The sequence below is a fragment of the Pseudorca crassidens genome, chromosome 15, assembly GCF_039906515.1.
Source record: "Pseudorca crassidens isolate mPseCra1 chromosome 15, mPseCra1.hap1, whole genome shotgun sequence".
Taxonomy (NCBI): domain Eukaryota; kingdom Metazoa; phylum Chordata; class Mammalia; order Artiodactyla; family Delphinidae; genus Pseudorca; species Pseudorca crassidens.
The window spans coordinates 38,966,357-38,991,215 of NC_090310.1; the positions used below are offsets into that span (position 1 = coordinate 38,966,357).

Sequence of the window (24,859 nt, forward strand, 5' to 3'; positions counted from 1 at the left end):
CCTTGGGCTGCTCCCATGCTCACCCTCCATCAGCCAGGTACCACACTGGGTGAGATTAGAAAGCAGCAGCTTCCTGCCAGGGGGGCTGAAAACAGGAGTGATCTCCGGGGCAGACCAAGGGGAGGCCAACTTTGGAGCCAGCTCCAGGGTGAGATACACATAGGGAGATGGGCCAGAAAGTGAGACACCCTAGTTGGTTCTGATAAGACCCCACATATTCCGGGCAGTCTGAAGGCTTCACCCACCATCAGGAGAGACGAGAGAGGGCCCTTGCTCTCTCCACGTCTATGAGGACAAAGCCATCACCAGAAAAGAAAGCTGTGTTTGGGAATTCACTGAAGGCCCAGAGGTTAGAACTCCATACTTCTACTGCAGGGGGCATGGGTTCGATCCCTGGTCATGGAACTAAGATCCCACAAGCCGTGTGGCATGGCCAAAAAAATAAAATAAAATGGGGCTAATAATCTAAAAAAAGAAAGAAGGAAAGAAAGAAAGGGAAGAAAGGGAGGGAGGGAAAGCTATGTTCAATATCCCTCACTAATACAGACACAAACTAGCAAACTGGACCCAGCAACCTGAAGAAGTGATGGTACAACATGATCTAGTGGGTTATACCTCAGGAACGCAAGGTTGATTTAACATCTGAAAATCAAGGTGATATGCCAGGTTCACAGAATAAAGTACAAAAACCACACAGTTGTCTGACAGAGAAAAAGCATTTGACAAAACCCAACACCTTTTCATTATAAAAACCCAAACAGATAAAGGGCATCTACAAAAAGCCTACAGCTATTAGCACACCTACTGCTGAAACATGTAATGTTTTATTCCCAAGATTGGGAGGAAGATACCTGCTCTCACCTCATCTGTTCGACATTGTACTGGAGATTCGAGCAATGAAATCAGGCAAGAAAAAGAAAAAAAAGGGAAGGAAGAAGTAAAACCGTCTCTCTCTCGTTTTTTTTGCATATTGCATGATTCTGTAGGTAGGAAATTCTAAATACACACATACACCCCTACTAGTCTAGTTAATGAGTTCAAGGCCACAATTTAAAAGGTCCATATAATAACCAGCAGTGTTTCTATAAACTACCAAAGGGAACTTGAAAATTAAATTCACACAACAATTCCTATCACAAGAGCATCAAAGAGAATATTCAGTGGTGGGGGAGGGGTGGATTGGGAGTTTGGGGTTAGCAGACACAAACTATTATGTATAGGATGGATAAACAACAAGGTCCTACTGCATAGTACAGGGAACTATATTCAATATCCTGGGATAAACCATAATGGAAAGAATATGAAAAAGAATATATATACGTACAACTGACTCATTTTGCTGCAAAGCAGAAATTAACACAACACTGTAAATCAACTATACTTCAATAAAATTAAAAAATATGCTTAGATAAAAGTACTTATAAAAAAAAAGAACATTTTGGAATAAATTTAACAAAAGAAGTGCAGGACTTGCCCACTGAACACTGTAAAACACTGTAAAACTCCCTACACGGGGAATGCAAGGTTGGATACTGTCATGATGCAACTCTACCCAAACTAATTTATAGATTCTACACAATTTCTGTTAAAACCCAAGAAGCCTTTTTTACAGAAATTGACAAGCTGCTCCTAAAATTTTATAAAAATGCCAAGGACCCAAAGAGCCAAAACAATGTTGAGGAGAAATAAAGGAATAGAGTTGGAAGACTTCCGTCTGTGGAGCTGTGGAAATCAAGACGATGCGGCACTGGTGTAAGGACGCAGAAGGACAGAACACAACTGATGGTTGAATGCGTTTCAGCAAAGGCGCCAGGCCACTCAGTGGGGGAAGGACCACGTTCCCGACACTGTCGACATGCACCCCTCCCACCCCCAGACTCACGGGAGCTCTGCAGCATCAGTGCCGAGAGCAGGGAGGTGCCCTCGTGCCTCTGAGACGGTCCTGCTGGGAGGGAGGCATGTGTGACCATTTCTAGAAATCCTGCCACTTGCTTCCACCAAACACTCTACACAAAAAACCACCTCGAAATGGATCACAGACCTAAACGGCAGAGTGAGAACTCTAAAGCTTCTCAAAGAAAAAACAGGAGAAAATCTTCATGACCTCACATTAGGCAGAGAGTTCTTAGACACCAAAAGCACAACCCATGCTAAACACTAAATAAAAAGACAAGCCCCAGATGGGTCACAAATATTCACAAATCACATATGTGATGAAAGACTTGTACCTGGAACACATAAAGAACTTAAAATTTTTTTATTGACATACAGTTGATTTACAATGTTGTGTTAAAAGAACTTTTATAACTCAATAATAAAACAATTATATTTTTAAGTGAGCGGAAGATTTGAATAGACAATTACCAAAGATGACGTAAGAATGGCTAATAACCCACGTGAACATCATTAGTCACCAGGGAAACGCAGACTAGAAACGCAGTTAGGTACCACTTCACACCCACTAGGAAGGCTACACTAAAAAAGACAAGAGATTTCCCTGGTGGTGCAGTGGTTAAGAATCCACCTGCCAATGCAGGGGACATGGGTTCAAGCCCTGGTCCGGGAGGATCCCACATGCCGCGGAGCAGCTGGGCCCGTGCACCACAACTACTGAAACCTGCACGCCTGGAGCCCGTGCTCTACAACAAGAGAAGCCACCGCAATGAGAAGCCTGTGACTGCGGCGAGGAGTGGCCCTCGCTCACTGCAACTAGAGAAAGCCCTTGTGCAGCAACAAAGACCCAATGCAGCCAAAAACAAACAAACAAATTAATTAATTAAAAAAAAAGATAATGACAAGTGTTGGCTAGGATGTGGAGAAGCCAGAATCCTCTCCCACACAGCCAGTGGGGAAATGAAACGGTGCAGCTTCTGGGGAAGGCCTGGCAGTGACAGGAGTCAAACACAAACTTACCACGAGGTTCAAGAGTTCTGCTCCTGGCAACCTACCCAAGAGAAATAAGACATATGTCCACACAAAGATTTGTACACAAATATTCACAGCAGTGTTACTCATTAACAGTCAAAAACTGAAAACGATGCAAACATTCACCAACTGGTCAATGGATGAATACTCTGGTCTGTCCACACAAAGGAACACACTACCACATGGATGAACTCATGTAAGTGAGAGAGGCCAAAGATGCATCTTACATGATTTCATTTACATGAAACGTCCAGGAACAGCAAGTGTATAGAGATGGGAAGCCCACTGGCAACTCCAGGGCTGGAGTCGGGGCTGGGGCCTGCGGGCAAGGAATCGTGTAGAGATGATGGATGTGCTAAACACTGGATTGTGGTGACAGCTGCACAGGTGCTCAAGTCTCTTTTTTTTTTAAACAAGTTTATTTTATTTTATTATTTTTTTAAATAATAGTTCTTTAATTAATTAATTTATTTATTTATTTTTGGCTGCGTCGGGTCTTAGTTGCGGCACGTGGGCTCTCAGTAGCTGTGGCTCGTGGGCTTAGTTGTCCCGCGGCATGTGGGATCTTAGTTCCCTGATCAGGGATTGAACCCGCGTCCCCTGCATTGTAAGGCAGATTCTTTACAACTGGACCACCAGGGAAGTCCCAGTGCTCAAGTCTTAAACTGACTAAGAATCATCGAATCGTATACTCAAAGCAAGTGAATATTATGATAATAAATTATATCTCAATTAAGCTGCCAAAAATAAACACAAACATGTATTACTTCACCCTCTCAAAATTAGGCACCAAATTCTGAACAAAATTGACCGTCAGTGGGGCTTAAACAAGAAATTCCCCTTATTCCACCAGAGAGGGCTTCAAGTCTGTGCAAAGAAACATTGCGAGGCTGTCAGCACCCACGCCCGCTGATACGGGCACAACTCCCAACAGGCAGGGAAGTGCCCAGAGGAAAGCTGACTCAGCAGCTTCCATAAGGCCAAGATTTTACAAGAGAGAAATCAAGTGTGCTCAACTGCGGTGGGGCAGACTGGAAACTCGGCTGGAGCACGTCAGGGAGACCCAGCCACAAATCTCCTGCCTGGTTTTCACATTTAGATCAGTCTTCGCTACATCTATTCTGCCAGTTGCTCTGTTTTACTATGTTTTTTTAATTCAGAAAAGTAACCAAATGGGCCACTTTCCTTTCCTGACCCCCCGCCCGTCCTTCCTGAGGATGCTCCTGTTTCCATGAGAGGCGGCCCCCGGCCCCCAGACTCCAGGGGACCCGGGGATACTCAGCGCCCCTGCCCCACAAGCCGCCCGCACCTGCTGCCTTGTAATCGATCCTCCACACCCCCTGTGACGCCAGCCGGTCTGGACATGGGATGATGAAGGAAACCACGAACACCACGAAAAGGCAGACAAACAGCGAAAGAAAAAAGGCCACCGTCCGGCACCGGGAGAGGCGGGACTGCGGGGGCGGCTTCACGCTGGTTTCCTTTCCCGCTGGGTTTCCCAGATGTTCCTGCACCTTCCTGTTCTCGTTCTTCAGGGGGTGGATCTCGGCTTCTAAGTCCTTGCTGTCCGTCATCGTGTGCACACCCCCAAGCTCACCTCTTGGCCACTGTGGTGGCGACACAGGAGAGGTGGTCAGGAGCCCCAGGGGCGGCTGTGACCGCGGCCCATCAGCCCAAGAAGGGGTGTCACAGACTCCACTGGAGAAGGCCTCAAACTCAGAAGGGCAGTGGGCGCACAGAGGCAGCACGCAGGACGGGTTTCCCTCTACGCTCTACAGCTCCTGCCTGCTGACCCGGGCAGGCCGGCCGGGCTAGACTACGGCAGAGCATGCATTAAACACTAACTATTAACTGAGGCACCTCTGACCGGCCTCCCAACCCGAGTCGGGGTCAGCCCCCCAGGGAGGGGGCTGTACTTACTCACCAGGTGACCCCAGCGAGCTGTAAGGTCTGACCGCACCTGTGTCCTTCCCTGTGAAAGGAAAACAACAGTGTTTACAAGACTCTGAGGGTTAAAGCAGTAAATGCACAGAAGCGCTTATAACAGCATCTGACACAGTGAGCACTCACTCCAGCTAATTATTATTGGTAACAAGATAAAGTCACGCCGGGGCTGGGGGGGTGGGGGGGGATGCGGGACGACCTCCCTCCTTCCTGCCCCTCCTGCTGGCAGCACTGGGCGTGTCGGGGAGGAAACCCAGGGCGGCCACCTTGGAAAATAAGACGGAAAACACTTCTGAAGTTGAACCACAGACAGAGTGGGCCTGACGGCTGGAAACCTTCATCACCAAGCTTTGTGCTCTTCATCGTGCGAGAAAGAAACAAACTTCTGCCTGGCGTAAGGCAAGGTATTTGTTATTTTGGTCCTTTTTAAACAGCCAAACCAGTGTCCTAACTAACACAAATTATATTGAGAGGGTGCAAGGGATCAAAGGGTCTGAGTGGGTTATAAGCCTCATCTACATGAGAGGGAGGCTGTGCCAGTGGTTAAAACCAGGACAGCGGGAAGGGCTCCCTCTGGGAAGGGGTGGGTTAGGGAGGCAGGAACAGACAACAGAGTGCTGGTTTTCTCTATAAACGTTTTACCTTCTGACTTTAACTGTTTTTCTCTATTATTTAATAAAAATAATTCACTTAAAAGCCTGTGTACACAGCCACTAGAGCAGCTTTGGTAATAAAATGTAAAATGGCAGGGGTGGGTGAGGAGGTAGAGACCCTGGGAAACACAGTCGTGCACAGCCGTGAGGAGGAAGCACGCAGCCGCTGTGGAAACGGCCTGGCGGTTCCTCAGACGATCAAATACGGGGCAACTGTCCGACCCAGCAGCTCCACTCCTAGGTGTTTTTCCAGGAGACCCGAGAACAGGGACTTACACAAATGCTCTGAGCTTCACTGTTCTGAATAACCCCACTATCCATCAACAGGTGATGGATAAACAGAATGGGGTCTGCCCACACTGTGGACTATTACACAGCCATGAAAAGGAGTGAAGCTCTGACACAGGCGATAGCATGGACAAACCTCAAAAACGTGACGCTTGGTGAGATTATACAGACACAGAAGGTCACGTATCGTACCACTCCATTTATACGAAATGTCCAGAACAGGCAGATCCCTGGAGGCAGAACGTAGATAAGTGGGTGCCAGGGGCTGGGGGGAGTGCTAATAGGTGAGCCTTCCTTCTGGGATGGTAACAATGGCTGCAAAACCCAACGCGTGTACTAAATGTCAGTAATGGTAAAGTTCATGTTGTGTGTATGTTACAATTTAAAAAGAAAACCAAACAAATCTCTGTGCCTCCCCCTAGTGCTGAGACATGAGTTTTAACATCCTGCAGTCAGAAAAGGTGAGCCTGTCGAGGTAATGAGCTGGACACAGGAAATCAAACAAGGACTCATGACCAGGGGCCTCCTCAAGCCCAAGCATCTTACCCGTGGGGCGGGAGGTGGGGGCCCGTCTGGGAGGGACGGGAAAGAGCCGGCAGCAGAGCCTGGATCTACCTGGCGCATCCAGCCTCTGTGGTCCCAGCGAGGGGAGTGTGAAATATTTAACATGCGTAGATTCTTTTAGCAAAGCAAAGAAAACTGAATGAGAGACCAGAATGCTAAAATTACTGATTTTAAAAGCTCTATCTATAAAGTTCTCTTTTGTAAGAGCTTTAGAATGTTGGGCTAGAAACTCAAGCTCTCTGAACCACGGCTGTGCAAGCACGAGGGCACCTGCTCAAAATGACAACCACTCACGTCCCACTTACAACCCTGTTTCCCAGACCTCGTTTGCGGCTGGCACACCTGGAGACCAGGTCTGCACAGGGAATCCGCTTTCACAAACGCAGGCGCATGTGGGGATTGCAAAGCGCTGGTGAAATGCAACCAGGCAGTCTGTGAACGCAGTGGGGTGAGCACAGAGGTCCCTCCCGAGCCATGATCCTCACCTTGGGCACATTCACCACCCGATCAAATCAGCCTGTCTGGGTGGGGCCCGGCAGAAGGCGACTCCCAACCACCTGGGAAAAAGCGCTGGCCCAAGAGTCTGCCCTTTTGCTGTGGTCACCCCACTCTCACCACCACATGGCTAGATTCTTCCTGCCTCCTGCCCTGCCATGGAGACGCCACCTCCCCATTGCCAGCCTGGAGGAAAGCAAATAAAAGGGAGGAAGAGCACCTTCCTTCCATCCAGCTGCCTGGGGGTTCTTGTCCTTGGAGTTCTCGGCAAGCTTAGTAAAGTAAACCCCAATGCCGATGACCCCAAGCCAGTAAGTTAAACCACTCCTTTTCCTAGTCAGTCTTTCACTCCCTAAGCTAAGAAACAAGGACAGTGCAAAACGGTTACTGATGTAGTTTGGAAGAAACAAGGACAGTGCAAAACAGTTACTGATGTAGTTTGGGTTTTTTTTTTAAGTCAGCAATAAATTTATGTGATACAATGTGTGAAAGATATAAAAGCATAACTGCCCTTCCTCTTGTAGCCCCCAGGCTCAAGAGGAGAAGCGTGGTACTAGTTTCTTACGGCTCCCTCCAGAAATATTCTGTGCACTGAAAACCATAAAGTGTGTTTTAAAATGTGAGTAGAATAATCGAGTTATAAACCTGACCTCTGAAAATTAAAGGAAATATGAACCCAAACTATTCTCTAGTCCCTGCTACACAGGTTTCCTTGTTAAGTCAGACCAATGGTGCATCATGGAGGGAACACAGGAATGCTATTGGTCCCCCAGTGAGGGCAGAGAGAACCCCCTCCCCACGCTACCACCCATCTGGATGTAGAAGCAGAAAGGGAAACTCTCTCCAAACGGTCCTTAGCAACACAGCTGGGGAGTCAGGTCAGCACCTACGGTCTGGCCAAGCCCGCAGGCAGGGGAGGACAAAATAAGACCCATCACAGACCGGATGGTGGACGGACAGAGGCTTCAGGAGGCCAGCCCCCTCTGCAGGGGCCAAGGCAGCCCCGTGAGACCAGCACCCCGTGGGCTGACCTGGTCCAGGGCCATGTTGCGATAAACATCCCTGCAGGAACCACCTTTTTAACCAGCAGACGTTGGCTTCTAAAACTGTGAATGAGCCACTAAGACATCTGTTGAGGTCATAAACTGATCTGAGATCAAAAAGAATTTGTGAGAAACTCGTTTAAAATCGCCCATGAGGGGACTTCCCTGGTAGTGCAGCAGTTAAGAATCCGCCTGCCAATGCAGGGGACACAGGTTTGAGCCCTGGTCTGGGAAGATCCCACATGCCACGGAGCAAGTAAGCCTGTGTGTCACGACTACTGAGGCTGTGTTCTAGAGCCCACGAACCGCAACTACTGAGCCCGTGTGCCACAACTACTGAAGCCCATGCGCCTAGAGCCTGTGCTCCACAACAAGAGAAGCCACCGCAATGAGAAGCTGGCACACTGCAACGAAGAATAGCCCCAGCTTGCCGCAACTAGAGAAAGTCTGCGCGCAGCAACAAAGACCCAATGCAGCCATAAATAAATTTACAAAAATAATAAAATAAAATCGCCAATGGGATCGCCACCTCAATCTTAGCTTTGTATTTATTTGTAGCTCGAATCATTTAATTCTCATGAGCATATTAGTTTGAGAATGTTTTTCTAAGTTTTACACCCTATAAGTGAAGACCTAAAAAATTACTCATTATATAAAATGAAACAGCCAATGTGCAAGATTCATTTTCACTTACCTAATAAATCACTTTCAACAAATACGTTAATATTTTCTTAAGGAATAATGACTTCCAGTCATTCAAAAACTAAAAATCAAATGTTCTGTGCCAGGAATGGTAAGTGTGCCTTTCTAAGATCATTTTTGTGTGTCATTATTTTTATTCTGGAAGTTTTAACTAATCAAAGTGGTGGTTCAAAATAAAATTTGGAAAATTTAGGAGCGTATTGATTCTGTTCCTGTAACAGAATTTCATGGGAGGACTTCCCTGGTGGTCCAGTGGGTAAGACTCCACGCTCCCAATGCAGGGGGCCTGGGTTCGATCCCTGGTTGGGGAAGTTCCACACGCCATGTGGTGCAGCCAGAAAAATAAATAAATAAAATAAATAATAATGATGTCTCTTGGCCAGTTTGACTTTAAAATATATATATATTTATCTATTTATTTATTTATTTGGCTGTGCAGGCTCTTCATTGCAGCATGCAGGATCTTTATCTGTGGCATGCGGGAATCTTTTAATTGCGGCATGCGGGATCTAGTTCCCTGACCAAGGATTGAACCCACGCCCCCTGCATTGGGAGCACGGAGTCTTAACCACTGGACCACCAAGGAAGTCCCCATTTTGACTTTTTAACACATGGCATCTTTACTAAGTGAACTGGAAGGTCTGTCGTTGGCGGAACTCGTGCAGTAACTTGTGATGATAAGTCATTTGACCCATGATAAACACTGCAAATAGCACACATTACAGCCACTGTGGAAAACAGTGTGGAGGTTCCTCAGAAGACTAAAACAGAATTACCGTATGATCCAGCAATCCCACTCCTGGGTATATACCCAGACAAAACTATAATTCAAAAAGATACAGGGAATGGGGCTTCCCTGGTGGCACAGTAAGAATCCACCTGTCAATGCAGGGGACACAGGTTCGAGTCCTGGTCCGGGAAGATCCCACATGCCGTGGAACAACTAAGCCTGTGTGCCACAACGACTGAGCCTGCGCTCTACAGCCCGCGAACCACAACTACTGAGCCCATAGGCCACAATACTGAAGCCCATGCGCCTAGAGCCCAGGCTCCACAACAAGAGAAGCCACCGCAATGAGAAGCCTGCACACCGCAACGAAGAGTAGCCCCCACTTGCTGCAACTAGACAAGGCCCACATGCAGCAACGAAGACCCAACGCAGCCAAAAATAAAATAAATAAAATAAATTTATTAAAGAAAAAAAAGATACAGGGAATTCCCTGATGGTCCAGTGGTTAGGACTCAGCGCTTTCACTGCGGTGGCCTGGGTTCAATCCCTGGTTGGGGAACTAAGATCCTGCCAGCTGTGCGGTGAGGCCAAAAAAAAAAAAAAAGATACATGCACCCCAATGTTCACAGCAATGCTATTTACAATAGCCAAGACATGGAAACAACCTAAATGTCCATTGACAGATGAATGGATAAAGAAAATGCAGTACATATATATACTGGACTACCACTCGGCCATAAAAAAGAATGAAATGATGCCATTTGCAGCAACATGGATGCAACTACAGATTATCATACTAAGTGAAGTCAGAAAGAGAGGACAAATACCATATGATATCACTTATATGTGGAATCTAAAATATGCCGCAAATGAACCTATCTATGAAACAGAAACAGAATCACAGAGGAAGACTGGTGATTATCAAGGGGGAGGGGGTTGGAGGAGGGATGGATTGGGAGTTTGGGGTCAGCACATGTAAGCTTTTATATATAGACTGGATAAACAACAAAGTCTCACTGTATAGCACACAGAACTATAGTCAATATCTTATAATAAACCATAATGGAAAATAATATTTAAAAAGGCATATACATATATATATGTATAACTGAATCACTTTGCTGTACAGCAGAAATTAACACATTATAAATCAACTATACTTCAATTTTTAAAAATAGTGTATGTTAGCTATAAAATCATAAAGAGAACATCTTGTCAAGCTCCAGAATCTACACACACTTTTAGGCCAGAAGAGTTCAGAGTTTTATTCATAACTTTGTAAAATGCTATTTATGTATGAAACAAAGCAGGAAAACATATTGAGAGGGGTTATGTTTACAGAATACTTCAAGGTATTACTTTTCTTAAACGTACATGCCTACTTAAGTAATATTTAAGGAAGTCAAGCAAAGTAATAGTACAATTCCACTGTTGTGTACGTTGTCAGTGACAAAAATAAAAATGCTTTGGTGGTTAAAAAAGAGAAAGAGAGAGAGAGATTAGCACCAAAATAAAAGAACCCTAAATGCATGTACGTAAGGGTACAGGATGGCGAGAAAGAGCAGATTTTGAAGCTGGGTTTGGTAGTGAGCTCTGCCTCTGGATTGTGGCTTTCCTCAGTTTCTTTTTCCTATTAGGTTGTTGGGAAGGTTTGGGTAGTGCATGTAAAGCTGGGGGCTCAGTGTGCGGCGGGGGCGCAGGGGGGCGACTCCCTCCATCGTTGTCACCACCCTCTCCCTGTGCTGCTCCTTCTCTTCTCCAGACACAGAGACCTCAGGCATCTCACCAGCGCCCTCTTTTCCTGTTAAACGAAGTGTTTCAAGCCTGGAGCTGCCCAAGGAGTTGAGGGTCTATATTTGAGATCCTGAGAACCTGAGCTTCACTAAGGAACACAGTTTCTTTGCACTGAAGGGTCCCAAGTCCTCCAGTGAAGTCCCATGACCTCCCACTCCTCCGTAAGGGGGCTTCACAAAGCCTGGGTCCTACACCACTGGCAGCACACAAGACAATTTAGGTGGTGCCAGGTGAATATTTTTATTTCTAGTTATCTCTGTATTTTTTCACGGATGTCTTTCCGTTTATGGTGACAGTGGTCTTAGACTTCCGGTAACTGATAAAGGTTCTTTCCTTAACTGTTTATTTTGAAATTACTGCTTTATAGGAAGTTGCGAAGATCATACAGAGAAGCCCCGTCTCAGCCTTCCCCAGCGGTTACAGCACAACTGCAGAACCGTATCAAAACCAGGAGAGCGACGTCGTAGTTCTATGCCATGGCGTTCCCTGTGTAGATTCATGTATATCAAGATACAGAACTATATTCCATCACCACAAAGAGCCACACCCACCATCCCTCTCCCCTGGCAACCACCAACCCGTTCTTCATTTCTAAAATTTTGTCATTTGGGGAGTGTTATGGAAATGCAATAACATAGTATGTGAACTTTGAAATTGGCTTTTTTCACTCAACACAATGCCCTTGAGGTCCCTCTGTGTTGCTGCTGTATGAATACAGTTGATTCCTTGTATTGCTGAGTAGTCATCCCTCAGTATCCACAGATGCTCAAGTCCCTTACATCAAATGGGATGCACATAACCCTACACACACACCCCTCGCCATACACCTTAAATCATCTCTAGATAACCTATAATACCCAGTACACTGTAAATGCTATGTAGACAGTTGCCAGTGTGCATTGAACTCAAGTTTCACTTTTTGGAACTTTCTGGATTTTTCCGCCTGGAATACTTCCAATCTGCAGCTGGTTGAATTCACGGATGGGGAACAGGGGATACAGACAGCCAACTCAGTTTTTAAAGAAATGGCAGCTTTGTGGTTTGTTGCTCACGTATGTAGGATTGCTGTATTTTCTGTGTGGCTCAGCCTTTTTATCATTGCACAATGCCCCCCCGTCCCCAAGTAATTCTCGCTCTAAAGTCTTATCTGACATTAATAGCTCTCCTTATCGTCTCTTAATGTTTGCATGGTATATCTTTTTCCATGCTTTTATTTTCAATCTACCTATATCATATATTTGAAGTAGGTTTTTTTTAGACAGCACAGGGATCTTTTTTTTTTCTTTTGGCAGTGCCACACGGCTTGCAGGATCTTAGTTCCCTGACCAGGGATCGAACCTGGGCCACGGCACTGAAAGCACTGAGTCCTAACCTCTGGACTGACAGGCAAGTCCCTGGATCTTTTTTTTTTTTTTTTTTTCAAATCCACTCTGCAAATCTGTATTTTCAGACCACTTACTTTTAAGGAAATTATCCATATATTAGGCCTTTATTCTGCCTTTTGTTGTTTGTTCTCTGTTTTTTGTTTCTCACTTTTGTTCTTCCTGACTTCCTGTGGATTACTTTATGAATAAGGGAAATATTATTTACAATTCTAGTTTTATTTATCTAGGTGCTTTAGCATGTTTCGCTGAAGATTTTTAGTGGTTGATCTGGACATTATTAGACACACCTAACTTAACACAGTCTCCTGCTGACAGCGTTTTCCTAGTTCAAGTGAAGTGTAGAGACCTCACGTCCCTGCTTTAAGCCTTTACCAGTCTGTGTATAATAGAATTGTGTTAAATATCTCCTCTACATACATCTACACATCAGTGTTATATTTTTGCTTCATTCATGAAACATAATTTAGAAGACTCAAGAGAATGAAAGTCTATTATATTTACTCATATTTTTGCTTTTTCTGTTGTTCTTTCTTTCTTCCTAATGTTCCAAGAATGCTTCTCTTAACATTTCCTTTACATTTCAAGAACCTCCTTCAGTCATTCTCTTAGAGCAGGTTTGCTGGCAACCAATTTATTTTCCTTCACATGACAATGTCTTTATTTCTCCATCATTCCTGGTGAATAATTCCCCAGATATAGAATTCAGTGCTTGACATTTGATAGGTTCTTTTCTTTCAGCCCTTGAAAAACATGATGCCACTTCTTTCTGGCCTTCACGGTTTCCAGTGAGAAATCTGCTGTCCTTTGAATTGTTTCTCCCCATAACTAAGATGTCAATCTCTCTTGCTGCTTCCAAATTTTTTTCTTTGTCTTTAGTTTTCAGAAGTTTAATTACAATGTGTCTTGCCATGGGTTTCTTTGGGTTTATCCCGCTAAAGGTTTGCTCAGCTTCCTGAACCTGTAGGTTTACATCTTTTGCCAAGTGGTGGATATGTTCAGCCATTATTTTGGTTTTTGGTTTCTGGGGCAGCAGCACAGCTGTGAGAATCCGGGGTGGGAGAGCTACAGCCCAGGCCATGGGGACTCTGGACATGGCTCCCTCCTCCAGCTCTGTATCCCTGGCCTCTCTGGTGTTTTCTCTTAAAGTGTATTTAACTAGAAAAAGTGAGTTGATTAAAGAAAAGTACTAAATAAAAATAACTGTGTAGTTATGCTGTGAGTATGGCACAATCCTGAGTGGCACATGAATGAAGTGGGAACACTGCTTTCTTGGCCTTTTCCTGTCCCTTCTGGGGACACCTCCACTCCTGGAATATGGAGCCAAGCCCTACACACTGCACAGTCCTGGTTACTAGGAATTTGCCATATTCTGAACTAAAATCTGCTCTCCTGTAACTGTCCCCTGATCCAGATTCTGTGCTTTGGAATAATATCTAATCCCTTTACCTACATGTAAGCCCTTCAAGTGTCCAAAGAGCATAAATTAAAAAACTGTGTTTGGGAGGTTGTCACCCGCTACCCCCACAGCTGTGGCCCCCATGTGGCAGACCCTCCGGTGTCCCTGAAAAGCCTAATCCTAACACTTCCCTGTGTCTAAGTCCACCTAAAACATCCTTTCCTTTCAAACCCTACCCACTCCTCAAGGCCCATGGAAAATGCCATCTTATTTATGAAGCCTTTTCTGGTTCTTCTAACCAAATGTGACCCAAAGCCAGTCTGGCTTTTGTTTTTCTTGGCAGTGGGGATACTTGTTTAAAAGGGAGGTCACAATTTAGGAATGATTCCCTATCTAATCTAAGTCACCACAGGTGGCGGTGTAGTCTAGAGCAGGGGCTGGGACTGGAGACCCCCTCCCATCCGAGGCACCCGGGCAGAGACCCCCTCCCATCCGAGGCACCCGGGCATCTACCCAACCTCTCTACACCAGTCAAGGTTCCTGTTTGCCAAAAACACTTTAGCTAGTGTAGGCAGAAAGAGAATTTGTTGGAAAGAGATTAGACAGTGTCCAGAATGAATGGGGAGACCAGAGAGTCAAACTCAGAAAACGGGTGGACGCCAGGGATGCAAGGTGGCTGAGGCTCCATCGGGCCCATGGCCGTGGGGGCAGTCTGGTTCAGACACAGCCGCTGGCACCAGGCCCTGCCGCCCCCAGGCTCTCTCAGGGGGACCCTCCGAGGACAGGCTGGGCAACCCAGCCCCCTCGGCTGGGACCCTTTCTCTCCACTACACGCTCTCACCAGCTCCCTGGAGAAGTCTGGAGACAACACCAAGCACAAACTGGCCCCAAAGAAACACAGCTCTCAAACGTAGAGAAGCAGTGGGGAAACGTCACACCTGGGCTTTCCCAGTCCTGCGGGTTGAGCCACGCAGACCCCAGGCCTCAGGACACTGCACTGTGAACAACAGCAATGGCCACAGCCCTCACCTCGGGCAAAGCCTGACCTCACAGCGTTATTTTTATACTGGGGTCAGTAATAAAAAATTACAAAAAGTGAAATACTGAATTGTGCTTTGTAACATCCTTGAATATTTGACGGGCTTCATGCAGAAGGGTGGCAGCAAGACGAGGGCCAAAGGGCAGAAGCCACAGCAGCCATTTCAGCGCCTGCGAGGCAACAATGCCCTCCAGACGGAGGGTCCCAGCACAGGGACGGCTCGGGACGCTCCAGCTCTGGTGTTTTCCGACTGGAGGTTGAAGCAGAACTGGTCCTAAGCGCTGCTTCCCGTCATCCCTCTAAGAGCAAGGACTTCACTCACTGTTCCCGCAGAAATCCCTGGCTCACTTGCATTACTCTGAATAATTTCTTTTTTTTTCCTTTTAATCATTAACAGAGTTCCAAGTTAAAGATACTTCATAACAGATAGGTGAAAGATACTGTGATCCTTCTCCAGGAAAGGTTTCTATTCTTCAGGAGAGAAAGCTGGGTAGGGAGGGCATACCCAGCATAACCAACTCAAGTAACAAAACTTTATTCACCTAAAAACAAACTGAGCTGGACAGAGGGAGAGATGATAACCTCTCTATTTGGCACCTCGAGAATTCTCCCCCTCAGCCGGGTCCCTAAGGGCAGGCGGTGGGACCGCAGTGCCGGGTGGGGAGGGGCAGTGAGGATGGGCCCGTGTCAGGTGGGTCGGTCCACGTGCCAACTGTGCTGCTGGCTGCACAAACGTCCACATGTGATAGACTCTCATATCATCAGACACACAGACAAGGGAGCCCGTGTGAGAACTGGCGAAACAGGAATGGGGCAGGTCTGCGGCGCAGTGATCAGCACTGTGCCAACATCTAGCTCCCACCTCTGATAATGCACTAGCCCCAGGGACGTCACCACCAGGCCCGGGGGAAAGCACTTCAAGCTTTTGGTAATATCTTGTGAGTCTATAATTAGTTCCAAATAAACAGTTAAAAAAAAATAATAAAAACCCTTGCGGGGCTTCCCTGGTGGCACAGTGGTTGAGAATCCGCCTGCCAATGCAGGGGACATGGGTTCGAGTCCTGGTCCGGGAAGATCCCACATGCAGTGGAGCAACTAAGCCTGTGCACCACAACTACTGAGCCTGTGCTCTAGAGCCCACGAGCCACAACTACTGAGCCCATGTGCTCCGCAACAAGAGAAGCGACCGCAACGAGAAGCTCGCACACCGCAACAAAGAGTAGCTCCTGCTCGCCGCAATTAGAGAAAGCCTGCGCGCAACGAAGACCCAACGCAGTCAAAAATAAATAAATAATAAATAAATAAATTTTAAAAATTAATTTAAAATAATTTTAAAAAACAAACTTTGAGGGCTTCCCTGGTGGCGCAGTGGTTGAGAGTCCACCTGCCGATGCAGGGGACACGGGTTCATGCCCCGGTCTGGGAAGATCCCACATGCCGTGGAGCGGCTGGGCCTGTGAGCCATGGCCGCTAAGCCCGCACGTCTGGAGCCTGTGCTCCGCAATGGGAGAGGCCACAACAGTGAGAGGCCCGCGTACCACAAAAACAAACAAACAAACAAACTTTGAGCAAGGGAGGGGGGTCAGAGCTTCCCCAGGGCCCAGCGACACCTCAGAACCGCCCGATCATGAAGCTTCTGCTCCAGAGGTGGGAACTGTTTCTGTTTTGTTCTGCTTGTTCTTGGCAGAACATCAACCACAGTGCAGTTCTACGAGGACATCCAAAAGAACAGCCAACCCCCAACCTGCCACTATTTCAAAATAATTACAGCCTTTCTGCAAACCCCCCACGGCAATCACTTCCCTTCCTACTGTGGGGAAAAGGTCCGTGTGGTTCCTTGCTGCTCGTGTACAGTGACACCCGGGAACACGTACAGTACCACGCAGGTGCCCGAAGTCACAGAGGGCCCGGGAGCAGGACCGCCCGGACAGCAGGGGAGCGCTTGTGGCGACGGTGGGGCCCCAGCGCCGCCAACACTGAGGACACGCCTGATCCTGAGCCCAGGTGTTGTGGCAGAAGGCTCACACCAAAGGCACACAGGCAGCTCAAGGTGCCAACCTGGCCCCAGCAGACGCAAAGAGTTATCCCTAAGCCGAATCACTAAGTCTGTGAACTCCAGGCTTTTTTCCTTTTTGTTTCAAATTGAAGCTGCTGTCGTTAAATTCCACATAAAGAAGTAAGAGAAACTTAAAAAGTCTTTTGCCTCCAATACAGCAATGAAGCAGCTGCAACCATAACCTAGAATAAAGCGCATCCCTGAAATCAGGTGTGTTTACTAGTTCCTCGTTGGCCAGCACAGAAAAGACCCATAGCCACCGGCCTATGGGCTCTAAGTAACAGGCCCATTGGAAAGACAGGCTTCTGGAAGTCCAACCTGGGCATAAAAACGCATATTTCTGTGTTAGCTAAACTCAATGTGAGAAGTCTGGAGAACAGGGGTCCTGGGGAACATCAGGGCAGCAGATCTTAAGGGAAACACAATGCACATTTGTACACATATACAGAAAATTAAAGGAACACACTTCCCAGGTACTGAAAAGGAATGAAGTTTTCACTTAAAACAAAAGCTGTTAGGATACAACAAATGAAGAAAAGATAATAAAGGGAAAGACTCTGAGGTTAAGAGACTTGTATCTTTACCTCATTTGCATCTAATGTCCTTTTCTGTCATTTCTAACTAGCTCGTGGTCTTAAGGACAGAGATCAGAAATTGGTTTACAGGATTTCCAGACAGTCACTGACTGGGATTTTCTCCTGCCACTTCTGAGCTTCTGAAATGATGACTATGCAGCGCACTTTTTGACTTAAATGTCAAGTAAAATGAAACAAAAAAGAAATGAAGAAAAATGTGAGAGATGAGAAAGAAAATGTATCAGTATGATACATATTAGGGTAAAAGGTATGAGTCTAAGAATAACCTGCTTGAGATAAACATGCAATCCCTGTGTACAGCTTTTCAAAGGGCCACACACCTGCGGGTGTGTCTGCTCAAGGCCAAACCTGCCCTCCTGCCTGGTGGGGAAGGACAGTAAAGCCCAGTAACAATTAACATTTGGAGGGGCAGGAATACGCAGTATTTGCATAAAGGAAATAACTCCTTTTTCTCCAAGAGCTCTTTCTCTGAGAACAGTTTACTGAGACAGAGAGAACAGAAAATTCAAAAATAAAAATGTCTCTAACTTTTTTTGATGGATAAAGAAAGCATAAAGATTCTAACAGGTGAGACACTGAGAATAAATAAGCAATGATGCTGTTTAAAAAAAAAAAGATTCTAACAAGGGCAGGGACTTTGCTGGTGTCTCAGTGCATAAGAATCTGCCTGCCAATGCAGGGCACGTGGGTTCGATCCCTGGTCCGGGAAAATCCCACATGCCGCAGAGCAACTAACCCCGTGCGCCACAACTACTGAGCCTGCGCTCTAGAGCCCGCGAGCCACAAATACTGAGTCTGCATGCTGCAGCTACTGAAATCCACACACCTAGAGCCCATGCTCCGCAATAAGGGAAGCCACCACATTGAGAAGCCTGCGCACCACAACAAAGAGTAGCCGCCGCTCGCCACAACTAGAGAAAGCCCGCATGTAGCAACGAAGACCCAATGCAGCTAAAAATAAATAAAAGTAAATCTTAAAAAAAAAAAAAAGATTCTAACAAGGGCAGAGGGAAAAGGGAAAATTGCCCCAACAAATAACTGACAATTCTACAGATATTATGAAAGTAGGGGGTTTAACCTTTTTAAACTAAAATTTGGTAACTTTTATTTTGGGGGGGGAGAAAATATCACTTCAGGGGACTTTAATAAGAGATGCACCACCACCCCCAATTTTTAAATTTTCAATTTTACAGAATTCTTTTCAGACAACGAATCAAAGAGATCAGACTTTGAAAATTAAGCACTTCCACTGGAAAGGTAGTTTGCGTATTTTAAAAATTGGTTTAAAATAAGTAAAATTTTTGTTCAGTTTAAACTGGATGCCTTAAAATCTTAACTCTGGTTTTAGTTGAGAATTTTGAGAACTTGGTACTACAGTCAGCTCTGTGACAGAATACGGAAGGAGTAGCCCACTTCTATTTGCCCAGACAGAGAACACCTTCCTCCACTCACACAGGAATAGCTACTTCTCGTATTACTTGATCTCACTAGGGTGACAATTTCGCAAAGTAGACATTATTTTAATCAAAGGTACCTGCAAATTAGAAAACACACAGAGAGAAAATACATTTAAACAGGCAGAGGAGAGGCTTGGAGGAAACAGCAGATGAGCTTTTTAATTTTTTATTATTATTTTTTTAATTTTTATTGGAGTGTAGTTGATTTACAATGTTGTGCAGATGAGCTTTTTAAATGGAGAAAATATGTAAGGAATACTTAGGAAAAGACTCTGATTATAGATTAACTTTACTATCTAGCTTCACCAGTTAGTAATAGAAACTGAAAGGATTTTGTCACTGGATTAAACCATGAAAAGATCAGTTTACCACTCTTGGACTGTGTACTGATATGGTCCAGGGTGACTCTGAAGGTGCAGCTGAGAGTGGAGCAGATTTCTTTCTTTCCACTGGGGAGCTCTCACCCCTAGTTCACACTCAGCGGGGTTACTTTTCTAGAGGACAGAAATTACATTGGACAAAACATACTGCATCTTGTCATGTATCCACTGGGCATGTGTTTTATCTGCAAATCGCCGTTGTCCACTTGGCCTTGCTGTGATTTGACCAGTAAGGGATCCTGGTTTTCTTTTCTTTCCTTTTTTTTTTTTTGTCTGTGCCAGGCGGCTTATGGCATCTTAGTTCCCCACCAGGGACTGAACTTGCACCCTCAGCAATGTAAGCACAGAGTCCTAACCTCTGTACCACCAGGGAATTCCCAGGGATCCGGATTTTCAAGTCTTCCCTCAGGATGATCCTCCTGCCAGGAGGCCCTCTCAGTGCTCCGAGCCTTGGCTGTAGCCTTGGCCATCAAGCCTACGTGAGCACCGCGGACCAGGAAGGCCACCTTCCCCCTGAGAACTCGAACTTTTTCTTTCAAAGCACCCATAATACTCCTCCCACAGCCTCTGACCGAGAGCTATTTTAGGGCAGCAGGACTTCCCTGGTGCTAAACAAACGACAGACACTTGGTAAGTGTCAGTTAAACTAAGTGTCAGTGAAACGGGGGAGAGAGCTTTTGGGAGCCATTCCTTGACAAGAAGGTGAGATAAGGCCCATCAAGTTCTTCATTCAAGAGCTTGTCTGGATGCACAGACCTCATGACCTGTAATCACAAACCGATCTTTTTTTTTTTTTTTTTTTTTTTTTTCTGGTACGCGAGCCTCTCACTGTTGTGGCCTCTTCTGTTGCGGAGCACAGGCTCCGGAAGCGCAGGCTCCGGAAGCGCAGGCTCTGCGGCATGTGGGATCCTCCCAGACCGGGGCACGAACCCGCGTCACCTGCATCGGCAGGCGGACTCTCAACCACTGCGCCACCAGGGAAGCCCCACAAACCGATCTTATAGTGTGAGTGCTCAAATGCTCGTTCCCAAAGCCAGCTGTGACATATACAAACGGTTTAGGAATGTCTTATACATTAGGAGGCCTGTGTCCCGGCCCAGTGGCCCAAGTGTTCTGACAGCACTTCAACCAGAGGCATGTGAGAGACGCCCACAGAAAACAACTGGGCAGACTGGGTTTTCGGCTGAGCAAAGCAGAAGTCAGACAATGACAGCTACAGTGTTCAGCCGTTTACAGCCGAACAACTACTTCTTCTCTTCACCAAACAATAATCTCAAGACAGACAATAGGCCCTTAATCATCTTTCAAATGAGAACAAATTTTAAGGTCATGCATGGTTCCCGGTTAAAGGCAAGTGTTTCACAGGCAGGTCAGTGCTTAGGACCTGAACCTCAGCACACAGTTCCTCTCCACAAGATGCAAAACTTTCAGAGTAATTGAGGGCAGCTCACATACCACCTAAAAGGGAGTTACAGAGAAATGGCTACCAGAATTTCAGACAAGCAACTGTTACACAAAACAAGTTTTGCAGGTTTGTCTGTAAAATAACATGGAGTAAGCTTTTTTCCTGAGTTCTAAGGAAGATTCAATTTCCTTTGATTCCCCCACAAATCAGTGTTTCTTCTTGTCCTTACATTAAGGACAGCAGAAGCTCTTAAGAAGATAAAGTATAATTCTTACTTGATCACTTTTGATCAACCCTATAAATATGCCTTAACTTCAGTTTACTTATTCACCTTTATTTTTTAAAAACCTGTTGTCACATAAATGTTTAAATATTCATGAAAGTAGAGACCACCAGTCCCATTCATCCACGACCCAGCTTCAACAATTACCAACACAGAGCCAACCTTTTCCATCTACAGACCACACTTCTCTCCCATGCCCCACCTCCGATTTCTTAAAAAATTTGCTCCAATTTTTAAAAAGTTAGAGATATGCCACTTGATCTCTCAATATCTGCTTCCTGGTTATTCATTTAGGAATCAGCATTCTTCTTTTTGGACACTATATCCAGACAACCTAAGCTCCATGAAGGATTTTACAAAGTCAGAGTGGGAACAAAACTCACTAAGTTTGTGGTTTTTCTAAAGACTGATTTCGGGTGAGGTACGTAGTAAATTTTGCAACAACCACAAACCCTGTAGATTCTGACGTATCTCTTCAGTTGAACCCCTCCTTTCAACGGCCGCTACTTTAGATCGTATTTTTATAACTTCTCACCTGGATTTCTGTAGCCCTCTCAAACCTTCCTTGATGCTGCAAGAGACATCTTTCTCATATCTCCTGATCATGTCATTCCCCTGCTTGAAACTCTTGACTGACGCTTCACAACTTTAGAACAAAGCTCAGCCACCTGAGTTTGCCTGCAGGTATTTCCACCACCTGGCTATCGCCTACCTCTAGTATCATGTCTTCCCAAACCCTATACCCAACGTCTGTTCCCCCATCACAAGGCTGACCTACCAGTAACTCCTACTGGGCCTTCATAGTCCACTCAAACCAGTCCCCCACCCACCCACCGCCCACCACTGCTCCATACCCACTGAGCCACTGGTGAGACCTACCCCCAGATGGTGAAGAACTTCGGAGGGCATCACTCGTTTATTGCCTTTGTCTTCCCAGGACAAAGCATAGTGCACGGCATAAAATAAACATACACATTCACCTGTCTGAATAAATGTCCAATTCTTGCTATGCTCTGCTTGTAAACTTTTCTAACTGATTTGAAATAGATAGCATGTATCAGACATAGGGGTCAATTTGACTACCCGACATCCACTCCTTCTCTCTGTAACAGCACCTGGGCTTTCTTTGGGTAAATCCACTTTCCCACAAGCTTAGTGTGGTTCTGGTAACTTTGGGGAGGGCTCCTTACCCAGGGCTAGCTAACTAATCAGATTCACATGATTGGGACCCAACTGAACACTAGATCTGGAACTGCAACTGGAATTACAGGAATAGGCACTCTTTTCCCACAGGAGTGGTTTTAAAATATGTTCACAAGCTCTTTGATGTGCCTCCCTTCAAAGGTGAAGTCTTTAGTACCTAGTGATGCCAGCAAACAGAATATGGCAGGAGCAGCAGCAAAATTCCAAAATTAGATCATAAAAACCATGGTGACTTCCACCGTCCTCTCTCTCCTCTCTTATCGCTTGCTCTGAGGGAAGACAACGACATGTGAGGACGTGGGCCCTGTGGCTAGGAAATAAGGATTCCAGCCAACAGCCAGCCAGTAAGGAACTGAGGCCTTGAGTGAGTGGACTGTCTTGAAGTCAGACCCTCTGGTCCCAATCAAGACTTTAAATGACTGCGTCCCCAGCCAATATCTTGGTTGTAACCCCATAGAGTCCTTTGGGACTTCCCTGGCGGTCCAGTGGTTAAGACTCCACGCTCCCAATGCAGGGGACATGGGTTCGATCCCTGGTCGGGGAACTAAGATTTTGCATGTTGCGTGGAGTGGCCAAAAAAAAAAAAAAAAGAATCCCATGAGAGTCCTTGAACTATAATCACCTAATTCACTCCTGAATTCCTGACCCACAGAAACTGGTAATAAATGTTTGATGTTTTAATCCATTAAAACATCATTGATGTTGATTTGTTACGGAGCAGCAGATAACTAATACAAGCAGGTAGAGCAGAGGCAGGAACCTGAGAAGAAGAAAGGCAACATAGAGAGAAACAGGTCAAAGAGAAAGTGTGTGAGAGGATGGTAGTAAGACCCCCACACTCCATCACTAAATCCTGATGATCTCATTTAAGCCCCTGGCCCCATCTATTTCTGGTCCCCTGGACTTTCCTAAGTGAAAGTAGGTGGAATGCCTCCAGAGGTTGATCTAGTTTTAATGGACGCTTGACACTTGAAGCCAAAAGCACTCCAATCCGTGCAACAAGGACTCAGAGAACTGGTAAAATGCCCAAATAAATGTCCACTTCATTGATAACAGGGTCATTTCCATTTCACTCTTTCCTGATCCGTATTCTCTATTTTACTTATTTTATCTTACTTATTATCTGTATCCTCCCATAGAATTGAAGCTCCTTGAGGACAGGAATTCTGTCTTGATGAGTGCTATATGCCTGGCACCCAGCAGACACTCAGTACTTGCTGAGTTCATCTAGGCTGCTGTAACTTCAGGCTCACAGGGAAAGTGCAAAGAGAGCAATGGAGCCATCTGGTTGAGGCTCAGAAGAGCATTAGCAGCCTAGGGGTAGGTGAGCACATCACACAAGCTCCTCAGCTGAAATCACGGAGTTGCAAGTATTTGCAGTTGTCTATACCCTGATAACCTATCAGTCAGCTCCCAGGCAATCAAGTCATGGGGGAGGTGAGAACTCTCACAGACTGACAGCGTTCTTCCCCGCTTTTAAATTCTGCTTTGCTTTTGCTTAGTAAGACAGGCTGTAGGGAGCAATCACCTCTATAGGTGAGTAACCGTCAGCTGAGCTTTGGATTACTGAGCCAGTCGGCAAACAGACGCCGTCCTAGAAAGAGGACATGCATATCTGACCCTGGCGAGAGGCAGCTCATGGACATACTATTTTAGTATTAGTATATTTTTAATTACTTCCAGGCAACCAGTGCAGCGATGGCTAGCTTGCCTCCTATGCAGCCAACTGGGGTGGGAAGGTTCCTAATGGGAGTTAAATCCTGTCTTTGGGGGAAAGCGGGGCTGATCTGAGCGCCACACAAACCCAGGCTGCGGCAGTCGGTCCTGCCAACCCGCTGCGCTGCCCGGCTCCCGCGTAGCTCCTCCACCCACAGCGCGGCGCGGACACGCACGGACTCCAACGCTGGGCGGTGGGCGAGAGCACGGGCGGGCTCTTGGGGCTGGGGTCTCCCGGGGCCCCGCGCCGACGCGGAGAGACACGGCCCGAGAGGGAAGAGGTGTACCCGCGCGAGGCCGCGGAGCGCACGCGCGAGAAGGAAGAGGACGCGCTACTCACCCGCCGCCGCGCCCTCCCGAGGATGCCAAAGCTGCTGCCCGCGCCGCCACCAGGCTGCTCGGCCCCGCTCCCGGCGTCACTTCCGGTCGGGCGGGGCGGAAAGCGCGCTCAGGCCCCGCCCCACGGCCGGCTCGGTTGCTGAGCAACGCGGACGGTAGTGTCAGTCCCGCAGATTGCCTTGGGGGTGCTGCCGGTCCGCTCCGGTTCCGCGGTTGTTAGCGCGTTCGAGCATCTTTAGTTGGTTTTACTTGCGTTGGCCTGACGTTTCCTCTTCCGGAAGTGCCTGTTCTGGTCGTTGGTCCAGGTTTCTGCTGAAAGGCTTGTCTTTTCGTGTTGTTTCCTGGCGCCCTGTATTGGATATTAAGTTTTTGTCGGTGGCGTGTGTTGTAAATATCTCGGTTTGCGTCTCGTCTTTTCACTTTAATATTAAAAAAGTGCCAATATTTTATGGTTAGTACTTTCTGT

At 46.4% G+C, this 24,859-nt stretch overlaps 1 protein-coding gene across 8 annotated transcripts in view; it reads right to left on the reverse strand.

Moving 5' to 3' along the window:
* FAM234A (family with sequence similarity 234 member A) overlaps positions 1–24,490 on the reverse strand; it is a 31,141-nt gene extending 6,651 nt beyond the window's left edge. For 2 of the 8 annotated variants that reach the window (XM_067707268.1, XM_067707269.1), the window contains exons 1-3: positions 24,395–24,490; positions 4,850–4,897; positions 4,235–4,532 (exon numbers count right to left, since the gene is read on the reverse strand). In XM_067707268.1, coding sequence (XP_067563369.1) covers positions 4,235–4,499 — 265 coding nt within the window. In that variant the 5' untranslated portion in view covers positions 4,500–4,532; positions 4,850–4,897; positions 24,395–24,490. Of the gene's footprint in view, positions 1–4,234; positions 4,533–4,845; positions 4,898–11,524; positions 11,625–24,142; positions 24,222–24,394 lie in introns of those variants that run through there. The other 6 variants (XM_067707267.1, XM_067707264.1, XM_067707270.1 and 3 more) reach the window with 6 other exon arrangements.
* Positions 24,491–24,859: the final 369 nt, after the last annotated feature.